Source organism: Euleptes europaea, chromosome 2, assembly GCF_029931775.1.
Source record: "Euleptes europaea isolate rEulEur1 chromosome 2, rEulEur1.hap1, whole genome shotgun sequence".
Lineage (NCBI taxonomy): Eukaryota > Metazoa > Chordata > Lepidosauria > Squamata > Sphaerodactylidae > Euleptes > Euleptes europaea.
In genome coordinates this window covers 99181810-99194383 of record NC_079313.1, presented here as the reverse complement: position 1 = coordinate 99194383, position 12574 = coordinate 99181810, and the positions used below count along the sequence as shown (strand labels likewise).

At 41.9% G+C, this 12574-nt stretch overlaps 1 protein-coding gene across 5 annotated transcripts in view; it reads right to left on the bottom strand.

The window, feature by feature from the left end:
- The window catches only part of HIPK1 (homeodomain interacting protein kinase 1), a 33751-nt gene extending 25082 nt beyond the window's left edge, over window positions 1–8669 (bottom strand). For all 5 annotated transcript variants that reach the window (XM_056844200.1, XM_056844201.1, XM_056844202.1 and 2 more), the window contains exon 1: window positions 7590–8669. In XM_056844200.1, the coding sequence (XP_056700178.1) occupies window positions 7590–8665 (1076 nt within the window). In that variant the 5' untranslated portion in view covers window positions 8666–8669. The remainder of the gene's footprint in view (window positions 1–7589) is intronic.
- Window positions 8670–12574: the final 3905 nt, after the last annotated feature.

The window sequence follows — 12574 nt, the reverse complement described above, 5'->3', positions numbered from 1 at the left end:
CCCAGTGTGCCAGGCCAAGCACAACTTTCATCTCTCCGCTTCTCTTGTGTTAGCTGGCATACCAACATCATCATACGTCGGGGGGTTCAGTACTCAGGAAAAGGCTGCCTGTCCTTGCACTGCCCAGGGGAAAGGAGATGAAATCACCCTTTCTGCTTCTTCCATTAGTGAAACTGCCTCCACAGAAAATGGAGAAAGCAATGATGCCCCCTCCCCCCTTCCCAATGCAACCCCCAACTTATATACCTATTACTCCAACACAAGTCTTGTAACCCAGGAAATTAACATTCCTAACGGTCAGAAAGGACTGGCTGGGGAACACAGGCAAAATCCATGATCCTTGAACATATCTAGATCTTCAGGTGTCACTGGATCCAACAAACTAAAGTTCCCACAAAATATCTTATAATTATATGAACACAAAGGTGATTAACAAATGAACTATTTGTTGATACAGTGCCCAGACTGATGAGATGCAATAGCAGAAAAGAGAGAAGTGCTCCTCTTTCAAGCACCAATCCAACTGAAGAAGGGATTAAAGCCCTCTAATTGTCCTAAATTAATCTTACCCAAATGACCAGCTGCATTTATTATTTTCAAGGGTTTAAAGAAAGAATGAAGAGATATGAATGAAATTTGCAAAGCAAAGAGACAGTGAGCGGAGAAGACAGAAATTTGTTCTGTTACGTTAGGAGCTGGTGTTTCTGGATAAATGGAACAGAGACATTGACTGTAATGTCTTGTGTTCTACACCACCGTCCCAGATGATTTTGCTTATGAAGTGTGCCACCCCTATACAGGAAAAACCAGTAGTCAAAATGATTCACATAAAAAGTTGATTTAATCTTAAACCACAGATTGGGGGGGGGGGAATCATTTACTGAGGGTGGGGTGGGGGATTGGACAGACTGTGAGCTTAACAGCTTAATTGTTTGTGTGTTTATGCTTCATTAAATTATTGTATATATACTTTATGTTAAATGTTTTTAATGTTGAAAAATGCTTTATTTGTGCCCCCTTGGGGACCCTATTTGGGTGGAAAGGCAGCACAGAAATGTTTTAAATAAATAAAAATAAATAAACTGCTGTTTTGGGCACAGTAGTTCCCACAGCTATAGGGGCAAGGAGCTGTGCAGACTAGAAAGCAGCCTGCTTGCTCAGCTACAGGACACACAGGACCAAATATTGTGCTTAATACTCCAGCTGTGATTAAGTTTTCTCTCCTGCATATGCCTCTTTGGATCTCTGCCATTATTGAGAAAACATGCTATACTTTCTGTCCAAGGGCAAGTACATTTTGTCACAGCCTCTGCATTGACCACCTGAACGTACGGTTACATATGACGTATGATTTAATGGACTAACTTGGGTCCATGGAGTAGTTTTTTTAAAAATTAAGAATCCTACTTCCTCAGCGTGCAGTATAAGGAAATAGAATAGGGACAAGAGCAGGACTAATTAAACCTGTAAGAAACTGTAGCAAGTAAACAAAAAGGGCAAGAGTCCAGTAGCACCTTAAAGACTAACAAAAATATTTTCTGGTAGGGTATGAGCTTTCCTGAGCCACAGCTCACTTCTTCAGAACTTCTTCTGAAGAAGTGAGCTGTGGCTCACAAAAGCTCATACCCTACCAGAAAATATTTTTGTTAGTCTTTAAGATGCTACTGGACTCTTGCCCTTTTTTGACTACTGCAAACAGACTAACACGGCTACCCACTGTGTAGCAAGTAAAAGAACAGAAGCAATAATGGTTAGCTCTTATGCCAAAAAGGTGAGCGTAAATATACCTACCAGTAGCCAAGCCTACCTACACTTTCTTTATAAACATCTTAGACATAACCTTTATATGGGATACAACACTGACTACAGACTTTTCAGGCATATTAATGTATCCTAATATTGATATGTAGTCTCTTAATCATAGCCAAGTATAGACACTTGCCATATGCTAACAATGATAAGGTTTATTTTGTACAAAGAGGAATGTACATATGATACCAGAGTTACATGCCATTTCTAGAATCCCCTTACCAGGAAAGATAATCCTTCAGGGCTATAGGTTCAATAATAAAAAGACTGAAATGGCAAAAAGATTAGAAATTGTATTTAGGACAATTTACTTCTACAGCACTGTTGTTTTCCTGACTTGGTTTGGCGTCAATGAATCATTCTGAACCAGCAGCTTGCAACACACAGTGAACTTACTTGAGCAGAATAAATTATATTGCACCTAATATAGAAGTGGCACCAAGCCGTTCTCTTAAGAACACAAGAAAAGCCATGCTGGATCAGACCAGTGGCCAACCATGGGCCTCTAGGAAGCCCACAAACAAGACAACTGCAGCAGCATTATCCTGCCTGCGTTCCAAAGCACCTAATATAATAGGCATGCTCCTCTAATCCTGGAAAGAATAGGTATGCATCATTACTACTATCCATTTTTACTAGTAGCCATGAATACCCCCTCCTCCATGAACATCTCCACTCCAGTCTTAAAGCCTTCCATGTTGGCAGCAATCACCTCATCCTGGGGCAGGGAGTTCCACAATTTAACTATGTATTGTGTGAATACTTCCTTTTATCTGTTTTGAATCTCTCAGCCTCCAGCTTCAGCAGATGACCCCATGTTCTAGTATTATGAGCGAGGGAGAAAAGCTTCTCCCTGTCCACTCTCCCCATACCATGCATAATTTTATAGACCTCTATCATGTCTCCCCTTAACCGCCTTCTTTCCAAGCTAAACAGCCATAAGCGTTTTAACTGCTCCTCATAGGACAGTTGCTCTAGTCCCCTGATCATCTTGGGTGCTCTTTTCTGCACCTTCTCAAGCTCTGCAATATCCTTTTTGAGGTGTGGTGACCACAACTGTATACAGTATTCCAAGTGTGGTCTCACCATAGATTTCTACAAGGGCAGTACGATAGCAGCAGTTTTATTCTCTATTCCTTGTCTAATTATGGCCAGCATGGAATTCACCTTTTTCACAGCAGCCGCACACTGCGCTGACATCTTCATCGAGCTATCCACTACCACCCCAAGATCCCTTTCTTGGTCTGTCGCTGCCAGCACAGATCCCATCAGTATATATGTGAAGTTGGGATTTTTTGCCCCAATATGCATCACTTTATACTTGCTCACATTGAATCTCATTTGCCATTTTAATGCCCATTCCTCCAGTTTGAAGAGATCCTTTTGGAGCTCTTCACAGTCCATTTTTGTTTTAACCACCCTAAATAATTTGGTGTCATCAGCAAACTTGGCTGCCTCGCTGTTCATCCCCAGCTCCAGCTCATTGATGAACAGGTTGAAAAGCACCGGTCTCAAAACAGATCCCTGAGGGACCCCACTGCTCATATCCCTCCATTGTGAGAACTGACCATTGATTCCTACTCTCGGCTTCCTATTTTTCAGCCAGCTCTCAATCCATAAGAGGACTTGTCCTCTTATCCCATGACTATGAAGTCTGCTTAGCAATCTTCAGTGGGGGACTTTGTCAAAAGCCTTTTGGAAATCCAAATACACAGTGTCCACAGGCTCATTCCTGTCCATATGTTTATTGACACTTTCAAAAAAAAGGTTAATGAGACAGGACCTCCCTTTACAGAAGCAATGCTGGGTTTTGCACAGCAGGCCTTGCCCTTCTATATGCTTGACAATTCTATCTTTAATAATGTTTTCCATCAATTTACGTGGAACAGACATTAAGCTAACTGGCCTGCAATTTCCTGGGTGCCCCCTGGAACTGTTTTTATAAATGGGTGCTACACTGGCCATTCTGCAGTCCTCTGATATAGAGGCTGATCTAAGGGACATGTTACATATCATTGTTAGAAGTTCAGCAATTTCCCATTTCAGTTCTTGAAGAACTCTAGGATGAATATCATCTGGTCCCTGTGACCTGCGTTTGCAGTTTGTTTAGACATTCTAGGACTTCTTGCCTTGTTACCACTATTTGCCCCAGTTCCTCATTCTCCCCTCCCCAAAACCTCTGTTCAGGAGAAGGAATCTGCCCTAAGTCTTCAACAGAGAAGACAGATGAGAAGAATTCATTTAGTTTCTCAACAATCACTTTATCCTCCCTTATGGTTCCTTTATTCCCATTGCCATCCAATGGTCCAACAGCTTCCTAGCTGGTTTCCTACTCCTAATGTACTTAAAGAATTTCTTATTGTTGGCCTTGATATGTTTAGCGATATGTTCCTCTTCTGCAGAAATTGCTAGAGCAGCAGCTTTTCAGCATGGTTTCTTCTGAATTGTCTTTTACATACTGAGCAATCGGTAGGGTTGACACTACTTAGCAGTCTGTCTAATGGTTCACTGATTGTAGCTCAAGGTTCTTCCCATAAATGCTTGCTGCTGCAAAATAAACTCTGGTCTGATGCAGACTTCAGAAAGCTACCTGAGGCAGTACGTAGGACAAAATTTCTGATTATTTTTCATACAACATGATTGCCATTCTGTGCAACCATGAACTCAAAATTCTGAAGTTATTGTGTTATTTTGATTGATGGCAGTGTTCAGAGCCAAATAAACAATTATTCTACTGAAATATCTTGACTCCACTCCTGTGGTTTAATTGTAGGACCCTCTTTTTTAGCGATGTTCAACCGCTTCAGTTTCATCCCTAAAAGCAACGAGCAGGTTTCTCACTTTGAATGTGTTATTGTACAAAACGGAGGGGGGGGGGGAATCCCCATCTTGCATTTCACCTCACATTTATTTTGCTTTCTCACCTGCTAGAATTAGATGTTACACTTTATTATGGGCTTGTTACATGCTTGCATTTAATTTGCCTACAGAAAAGCCGAAACTAAGCAGTGTAATCCTCCCTCTTGGAACTAGCTTTTATCCAGATCTTGCCGGGCACAGAGAGCAAGCCAGGTTTTGGAGAAAGACTACACCAACAGGGAGCAGGCAAAAGAAAAACAAGAATGCTGTCCTGGCCTCTAGCATGCAGTTAACAGTGGAGAAATAACTATACTCCAAATGGATACGGAGTGTCCTCAGGCCACAAATAATTTTTTTTTGCTTTTGTACATCCACTACATGCATACTCTATGCTGCTGCAGCAATTAACAATGATTTTCCTTTTAAAGGATAAGTAACTCCAAAGTGTGCATCAGATTGTTTTTAATTTTATTTATTCATTTATACCCAGCCTTTCTCCTTAATGGGGACCCAAAGCCGCTTGCATCAATCTCATCTCCTCCATTTTATCCTCACAAAAACCCTATGAGGAAGGCTGAGTGTGCGACTGGCCCAAGGTCACCCAGCTAGCTTCCATGGCATGAGTGGGGATTCAAACCTTGGACTTCCAGAGGCTAGTCCAACACTCTTAACCACTATACCACACTGGCACTCCAATTAGCAAAATGAATCTTCGCAAACAGCCTGGCCAAACATGAACCCTAACAGTATCATCAATTCAAGAGAGACATGTAAAATAGAGACAGATGGAGGCATGGGGGTGGGGGGTGGAAAAATTGGGAAGAAAATAAGTCCAAATCCCTGTGTGACCCTACCCTCCCATATATGGACTTTCTAACACACCTTGACTAGTATACAGAACTAAGGGACTATGTAGGAATCCTACAACTGCAGCACCAAGTATGGAAGCCACCCAGACAATACCCCAGACCCAGCTGCACAGAGCCAGCAGGACTCTGCACGAATGCAAGCAGCAAAATGGATCCTGACAAGGAAGTGAACTGGAATCTATCTTGGAGGTGGTTGCACAGCTAGAGGAAATGTGGACTTGCTTGCTACCCCACCTTGAGCTCACCCTCTGAAGATCCAATCATCCAGACAATAGACAGCACATTGGGACGTTCTGCATAACCATCAATGTAGCTAACCTATCAAGATCTACCTGGCAACTCAATCAAAGGACAATGGTGCTCCCCTGTCACTCCCTGTATTCTTTCCCCAGGTTATTCTGGGGCCAGGCTAATCCCATCTTCTGAATTCCCCCTCTTCCTCTCTCACACCCTCCAGTCACTGACAGACCAATAATCCCATCATAGTCTAATCAAATCAGCACCCTTCCTCTCTCCCTAAGCCACCCCCTCCTCCTGAGGAGCAATCTTACCTTTGTGCTCCAAGACCACCTGGTGAGTCACACTGCTTTAGGGCAGATTTTTACTATAAGTACTGGAACCCATGCTGTAGCCATTTGCTTCTCATTCACCTTGGATTCAGGCGGGATTGCCCCGTACGGCTCCTTGACTGCAAAGTGCTGGTTCTCCCCCTTTTCTTCAGCCACAGCCTCTATCGCTGACATCTTCACGTTGGAAGGTAGCTATAGAGTTTCATTGTGCTATCCCTTTTGGACTCTTTTTGTGTGTTTGCCTTGGTTTTCTTGCATTTTGTGTGTGACTGTACCCCCTTAATTTCCCCAAATAAATTTTGTTTGTTTTTACTTTAATTGGCTTCTCAGAACGTTTGTTCCTTTGGTTCGCTCACCCTTTCTATACATAGGTCAAAGACCCCGCTAAAATCCTCTCGTTAGAGCTCTCAATTCGTCTCCAATTGACTAATTCCCCCATTTAATATTGGAGACCCCAGCATTCCCTGTAACACCTGATCAGTTCTGGGTTTTTTTTTTGGATCCCAGCCATAACATCCAACATTTTAAATCCAAGTTTAAAGAAAATATAGACCAGTTCCACTTCACCATTACATCAGGGATTGATAAATCCTAGGCACCAGGTCCCCATGAGACCCACAAATCTCACTGTGATTTCTAGCATTTTCAACAATTCTCAGTGGGACTAGAAAGGATTGGATCCAATCAGTTTTAACACTGGTGAAAAAAGGAGGAATGGGTTTCCTTTTGACCACTGAAAGGGCTATGTTTGGGATAATGGAACTGCATAAACAAAAGCCATGCAGAATGGAAGCTGTAATAAGGAGAGACATTCACCAAGATTGAACGAAAAAGTTGGCTGGATCCAACCCAAAAGTTCATCTTTTCACCTCAGAATATTTTCTTGTATGACAAAAATAAGTATGAATGAAGGTCTTGTTACAGCTTGTTTGTAAGTAAGCTTAGCACCAATCGTGGCAGATGTATTTATTTCTTAAGCAGCTGCTTTCTGACATTTTTATCCAACATTTCCTTCAAGGAGTTCAGGGCAGCACATATGGTTCTCCCCTCCTCCACTTCATAGTCACAATAACCCTGCAAGGTAGATTAGGCTGACAATGAGACAAGGTCACTCACTAAACTATGGACATGAAGGGATTTAAACCCAGGTTTCCTGTTGTCCTATGACACTAACTACTATACCACATTTGTGCTAGCTTAATGTCTCACATCTCCCTGAAGTTTATGGCAAATTTGCATCAATCAGATGTCTGAACTCCTATTCCATTGTAGTGACCAGTTTTGCTTTCGAAATGTTAATCTTTCACAGAGTTTCAAAGATAAGAATGTTCTCATTAAAATAGAAAATGCTGAACTACAGACAGAAAATACAGAGGAAAAACACTGAAGGCCATCATGACTTCAGAGAAAAGAACTTCTGTATGAACTGGCTCAGGGCGCATGACATGCAAATGTTGTATGAAGACATGAAAATGATACTTACCTGTAATAACGTGATTGCAAATAAGTGGAACACACAGCTTTCGAAACATGACTAGCAGAGCCAAAGTCTATAACCTTCACCCTGTATGGCTGGCGCACAGGATCGACCAACATGATGTTTTCAGGCTTCAGGTCAGCATGTATCAGACCCAGGCTTTTAAGCTTCATCAAGGCAGTGGCCACCTGTTGCAAAATGGGCCGGATGTATTTCAGAGGCAGAGGGCTAAACTTGTTCTGTTTTAAGAAGTCGTACAAGTTTTGTTCCAGCATCTCAAACACCAGGCATGTGTGGTTTTTATGTTGAAAACACTCGTATGAGCGGACAAAGTTATATTCATCAGCATTCTCACTGCTGAGCCGAGAGAGGATACTCACTTCAATCTGCCCCTGCCTGGCATAGGAAGGATGGTTCTTCAGGATTTTGATAGCTACAATCTCCTTAGTGCTGCGCTTCCAACATTTTGCCACCTGTCCAAAGGTCCCTCGGCCCAAGAACTCCAAAACTTCATAGCTGTTTGTCATGGAACAAAGGATTTCATGCTGGACCAGCTGGTAATCCCCCTCACCACTGGAACTGCTACTTTTAGTCGTCACAGTGGTGGTTGTGGCCGCAGCACCCACCGCAGGTCTGTTTTGCAGCATGAGAGGTGGATGTTCCTCAATTATCTGGACGCTACCGTTGCTGTCAACTTCCTCACTTTTCCTTTTTAATCCACATTTTTGATACGGTTCCAGCAAAGAAATGTTGCCCCTGTGTGTTAGGGCCTGGCTGTTTTGGAAAGATGTTGTTCCACCGCTGCCTGTGCTGTCTGCTGCTGTGACCACAATGTGCTCAACTGAAGGAGCAGGGAGAAGGAGGCTCTGGTCATAAGCAGGGATGCTGAAGTTTGCTACCTGATGAGAGGAGCTTGTTGGCCCTTGTGCACCTGGGAGATTTTTGCTGTGACTGTAATACTCGTCACTGTTGCTTGGTCCTGAAACATCCCAGCTAGAGGGCTCCACTTTCAGTTTCTTGGCACTGCAGAAGGCACTCGAAGATACTGATGGAGGGGAGAACACCTGCAGCTGTGAGGCCATACCTGAACAGGAGAGAAAAGCAGATGAACAATCGAGCAACGATGCAACACAGTGACATCATACTTAGCAGAGAGAACTACAACAGCAGATCTTGTTTGTACCAACTGACTAGCAAAAGGAAGTTTTGTAACCTCACTAAAACTCCTGAACCCACATCTCTAACCACAGCTTGAATACAACAGTCCAAGCATTATACTGCACTGTTCTCAAGTTGCACATAACAATACCTGGTTCATGGTTCATGGTGGACACACACATACAAAGATGGAGAGATGAAACATGAAGTATGGGTGACAATTACAGATCCACTTTCTGTTGCAGGGAAGAGGAAATGCACACCACTTTCCTTTTAGACGAGGCTTGTAAATAGTCAGATGCATAGTTGCAAGTAATAACTTGTACTACATGAGATTCATGAAGACAATATTTCCTTTTAAGTACAATCTCTCAAAAATCTACCCTTTGTGGGAAGATGAAAAATGCTGCTTTAGCTCATTTCCCACATATTGGGCACGCTACCATATTGTGAAAGGGACACTGGCATTACATTCAACCAAGCAACATCAGTTTCAATTGGCAGTAGCCCATGTTGAAGGGGCTAATCTTCTCTGACTGGAGATTTTATTTTGACTTTAGTTATCTGCATAGTAATTTCTATATTGTGTGCTATTAGAAGGAAATCATCATTCTGTCATGGAAGACAGTCTGCTGTCTTTGGATACAAACTGGAAATCAACCATCTACAACTATCCTAGAAAGGAGGAAGGCAACATGAATACAGCCCCCCTTCTTGCCCCTTAATGTTCACATATTTGCTTGTTCTATGCACCTTTAATGGGGGGGGGGGAGGGTAACATAGTTGTGCTATCAAAAAAGCCTGGCAGTATAAAACTAAGAATTCAATGGAAGGAAGGGGACTGGTTTAAGAACTCACATATGAAAACCTGAATTTTAAAAATTCAGATTACAAACTATTCCTACTTTTGAATGACACCACACTATCATCAGTTCACACAGGACTGACTACCATTTTACAGGGCATGTTCTTATCTTTGTGGTTAACTTTGCTTTTTAAATGGTGTCCCATTCTTCGTTCAGAGTCCTGTTGACAGTAATTATATTAAAGACTGCAGACGTCTGAATTCTTTCTACCCCAACAATGTCTTTGAAGTAATCTGAACAATATTTATGTATCCTGTTGCTTCCAGAGGCTGATGACAAGCTTCTACTTATGTCATCTCTGATATTGCCCTGTAAAAGTTTGTCCTCATTTTCCCAGAATAAAGAATGGAGCGGGGGAGCATCAGATTACCAGAAGCCAACGTGTGAGTAAAGGGGCACTTCACATTTTTCCCCAGGCCTAGAACAGGATACACAGCATACACAGATATTTGAGGAAGATGGCAACAAATTGACATACTAAAACTTGCCCTCAAGTCTAAAAGAAATTGCTGATGACACCACCACATGTGATGAAAGAAGGGATGTTTCTGCCAATGTAGCACCCTTGTAGGATTCCAAAGGACCTACTTTTAACCAGCGATGATCCAGAGAAAGTTATGCACACTTTGAATAGCAAATTGCAGCCATGGAGTTTCCTGGACTGGGTGTCCCAAAATTGTGGCTTGTATAGCAAGAGAAGACAAAAAACAGCAATTGGTGCAGAAAACAATTGTTGTTTTCTGTCTTCGTTTGGTTTGGTGCGGCACACATAATCCCTTTAAGTGAATGTTCCCCTAATGAGTTCACTGAAAAACAAGGCATTTCTTAAAACCTTCCAGGGTATGACTGAAATTCAAGATGGCCAGGAAAGAAGAAAGCATGTTACAGGATGAAAGTGTGTTTGATCCAACAGCAACCATCAAAATGCTGTGCACAACTGACAACTACCGTGAGAAACGCTTTACAAAATAGGAAACGGCCTATTGCTGAAAAAAGATGAACGCTGGTACTCCTGTGTCCAGCTGGCTAATCCAATATCAACATCACACCAAGAATGCTGACCCTTGTTTTTCCAACACTGTCACATTTAACATTTGATTAGTGCTCAAACAAGGGCTCTTCCTATATACTACATTCCTTCCCAAATCAAACAGAACACTAGTATGTCTAATCTACTATTAATCCATTTGTTCAAGCTGTCTCAACAGTCTCAGCCTAAATGCCAACCTCTAGGGTAAAATTTCAACAACTTCCCACCACTCATAACCACCCAATGCAAGTCTTTCAACTCTTGACAAAACTCACAGAATCATAGAGTTGGAAGGGACCACCAGGGTTATCTAGTCCAACCCTCTGCACAATGCAGGAAATTCACAACTACCTCCTCCACACACACCCAGTGACCCCTACTCCATGCCCAGAAGATGGCCAAGATGCCTCCCTCTCATGATCTGTTTAAGCTCATAGAATCAGCAAATGTATATAAACCAGCTGAATGTTTAGAAAACTCTTCTTAAACATGTACTAGAACTACTCTAATTATAAACTAAGCAAAAACCAAATAGCAAGGCTTCATCTTAACTACATATTTGAAGCCAGACTAGAACAGCAGTAGCATGTAAGGGTTTTCTCTGTGTTGTTGGCAAAGGCTCAAATATTTAATATTGTTTCCAACAGTCTACTCCAACTTTATGCCTGTGATAGTAAAAACCAGTAATTGGAGGGGGGATTAAGCCTCTAAGATCTGTTACCTGAAAGTGAGAACATGAAGGGACATCTGTCCCCAAGAATAAACACTTTACTAAAGAACATGATATCAAGTTTCAAAGCACAGCCACTGCACAAGTTTCAGTAAAGAACTTTTATCAGCATCCAGGAAACTGCCATAACTCTCCATCTTGCAAGTGAAGTCAGATGCCACATCATCAGAATTTATTCTTTGTAAAACTGATCTAAGTACAAAATGCTTTTAGTACACATGAACAGGGATTATTTGCTGTGACCAATTTTTTCAGCCATGTCAATGCCAGTTCACACTCGCCTCTCATCTAGTTTCAATGAATCTGAGGGTATGATCTCAACAGTGGCAAGCTCTGAATTTCCGGATGTAGTGACCTAGATAGTGTCACAGCTAGAATTGCACCACCATGGCTGATTTTGGGAAGGCCCAGTCACAACATTAACATGAAGAGCTGGTAACCATTGCATACTGAATGCTACGTTTTTTGTTTGTTCCAGCAAGGCATATCTGCTCATAAGTAGGCAGCATAATTAACACACTTAACTACTACCTAACAGTGCAATTCTAAGCAAAGTTACACTTTCTAATCCCACTGACTTCACTGAACTCAGAAAGGTGAAATTCTACTTAGGACTACACTTTTTTTATCCAACTGCAGTTTACTTTAAGAGCCAACCACTATGCTATGACAAGCTGTAAACTGGATAGTCTCTCATTATAATTTCATCCTTGCTAAACTTTATAAAGTGGACGTATCACTCAGCCCCAGTTCTGCCCACACACAGCCTGTAATACTGGCCTACTTCTCAAAGGGATTGTTGTAAAGCAGGGGTGTTCAATCTTTTGGCTTCCCTGGGCCACACTGGAAAAAGAAGAACTGTCTTAGGCCACACATAAAATACTTAAAACATTATGAATCGGCTATTGTTAGTGTAAGTTTATGATTTTGTGTCGGGCCACATTCATAGCCATCCTCGGCCGCAAATTGGACAAGCCTGCTGTAAAGCGTACTGAACATATATGTCAAATAATCGGAACACTGAAAGTGCTATATAAATTCCAAGAATCATCAATGATACAAAGTGTGTAGGTCTCCATGCACATCCCTCAGATGTTGCTGGGGACCAAGAGGAACAGGAGTTTGAGATCAGTAAATTTCAGGGCTGTGTTTAATCTGCTAGATCTCACCCATCAGAATATGCTATATTTCAGAAAAATATTCATTA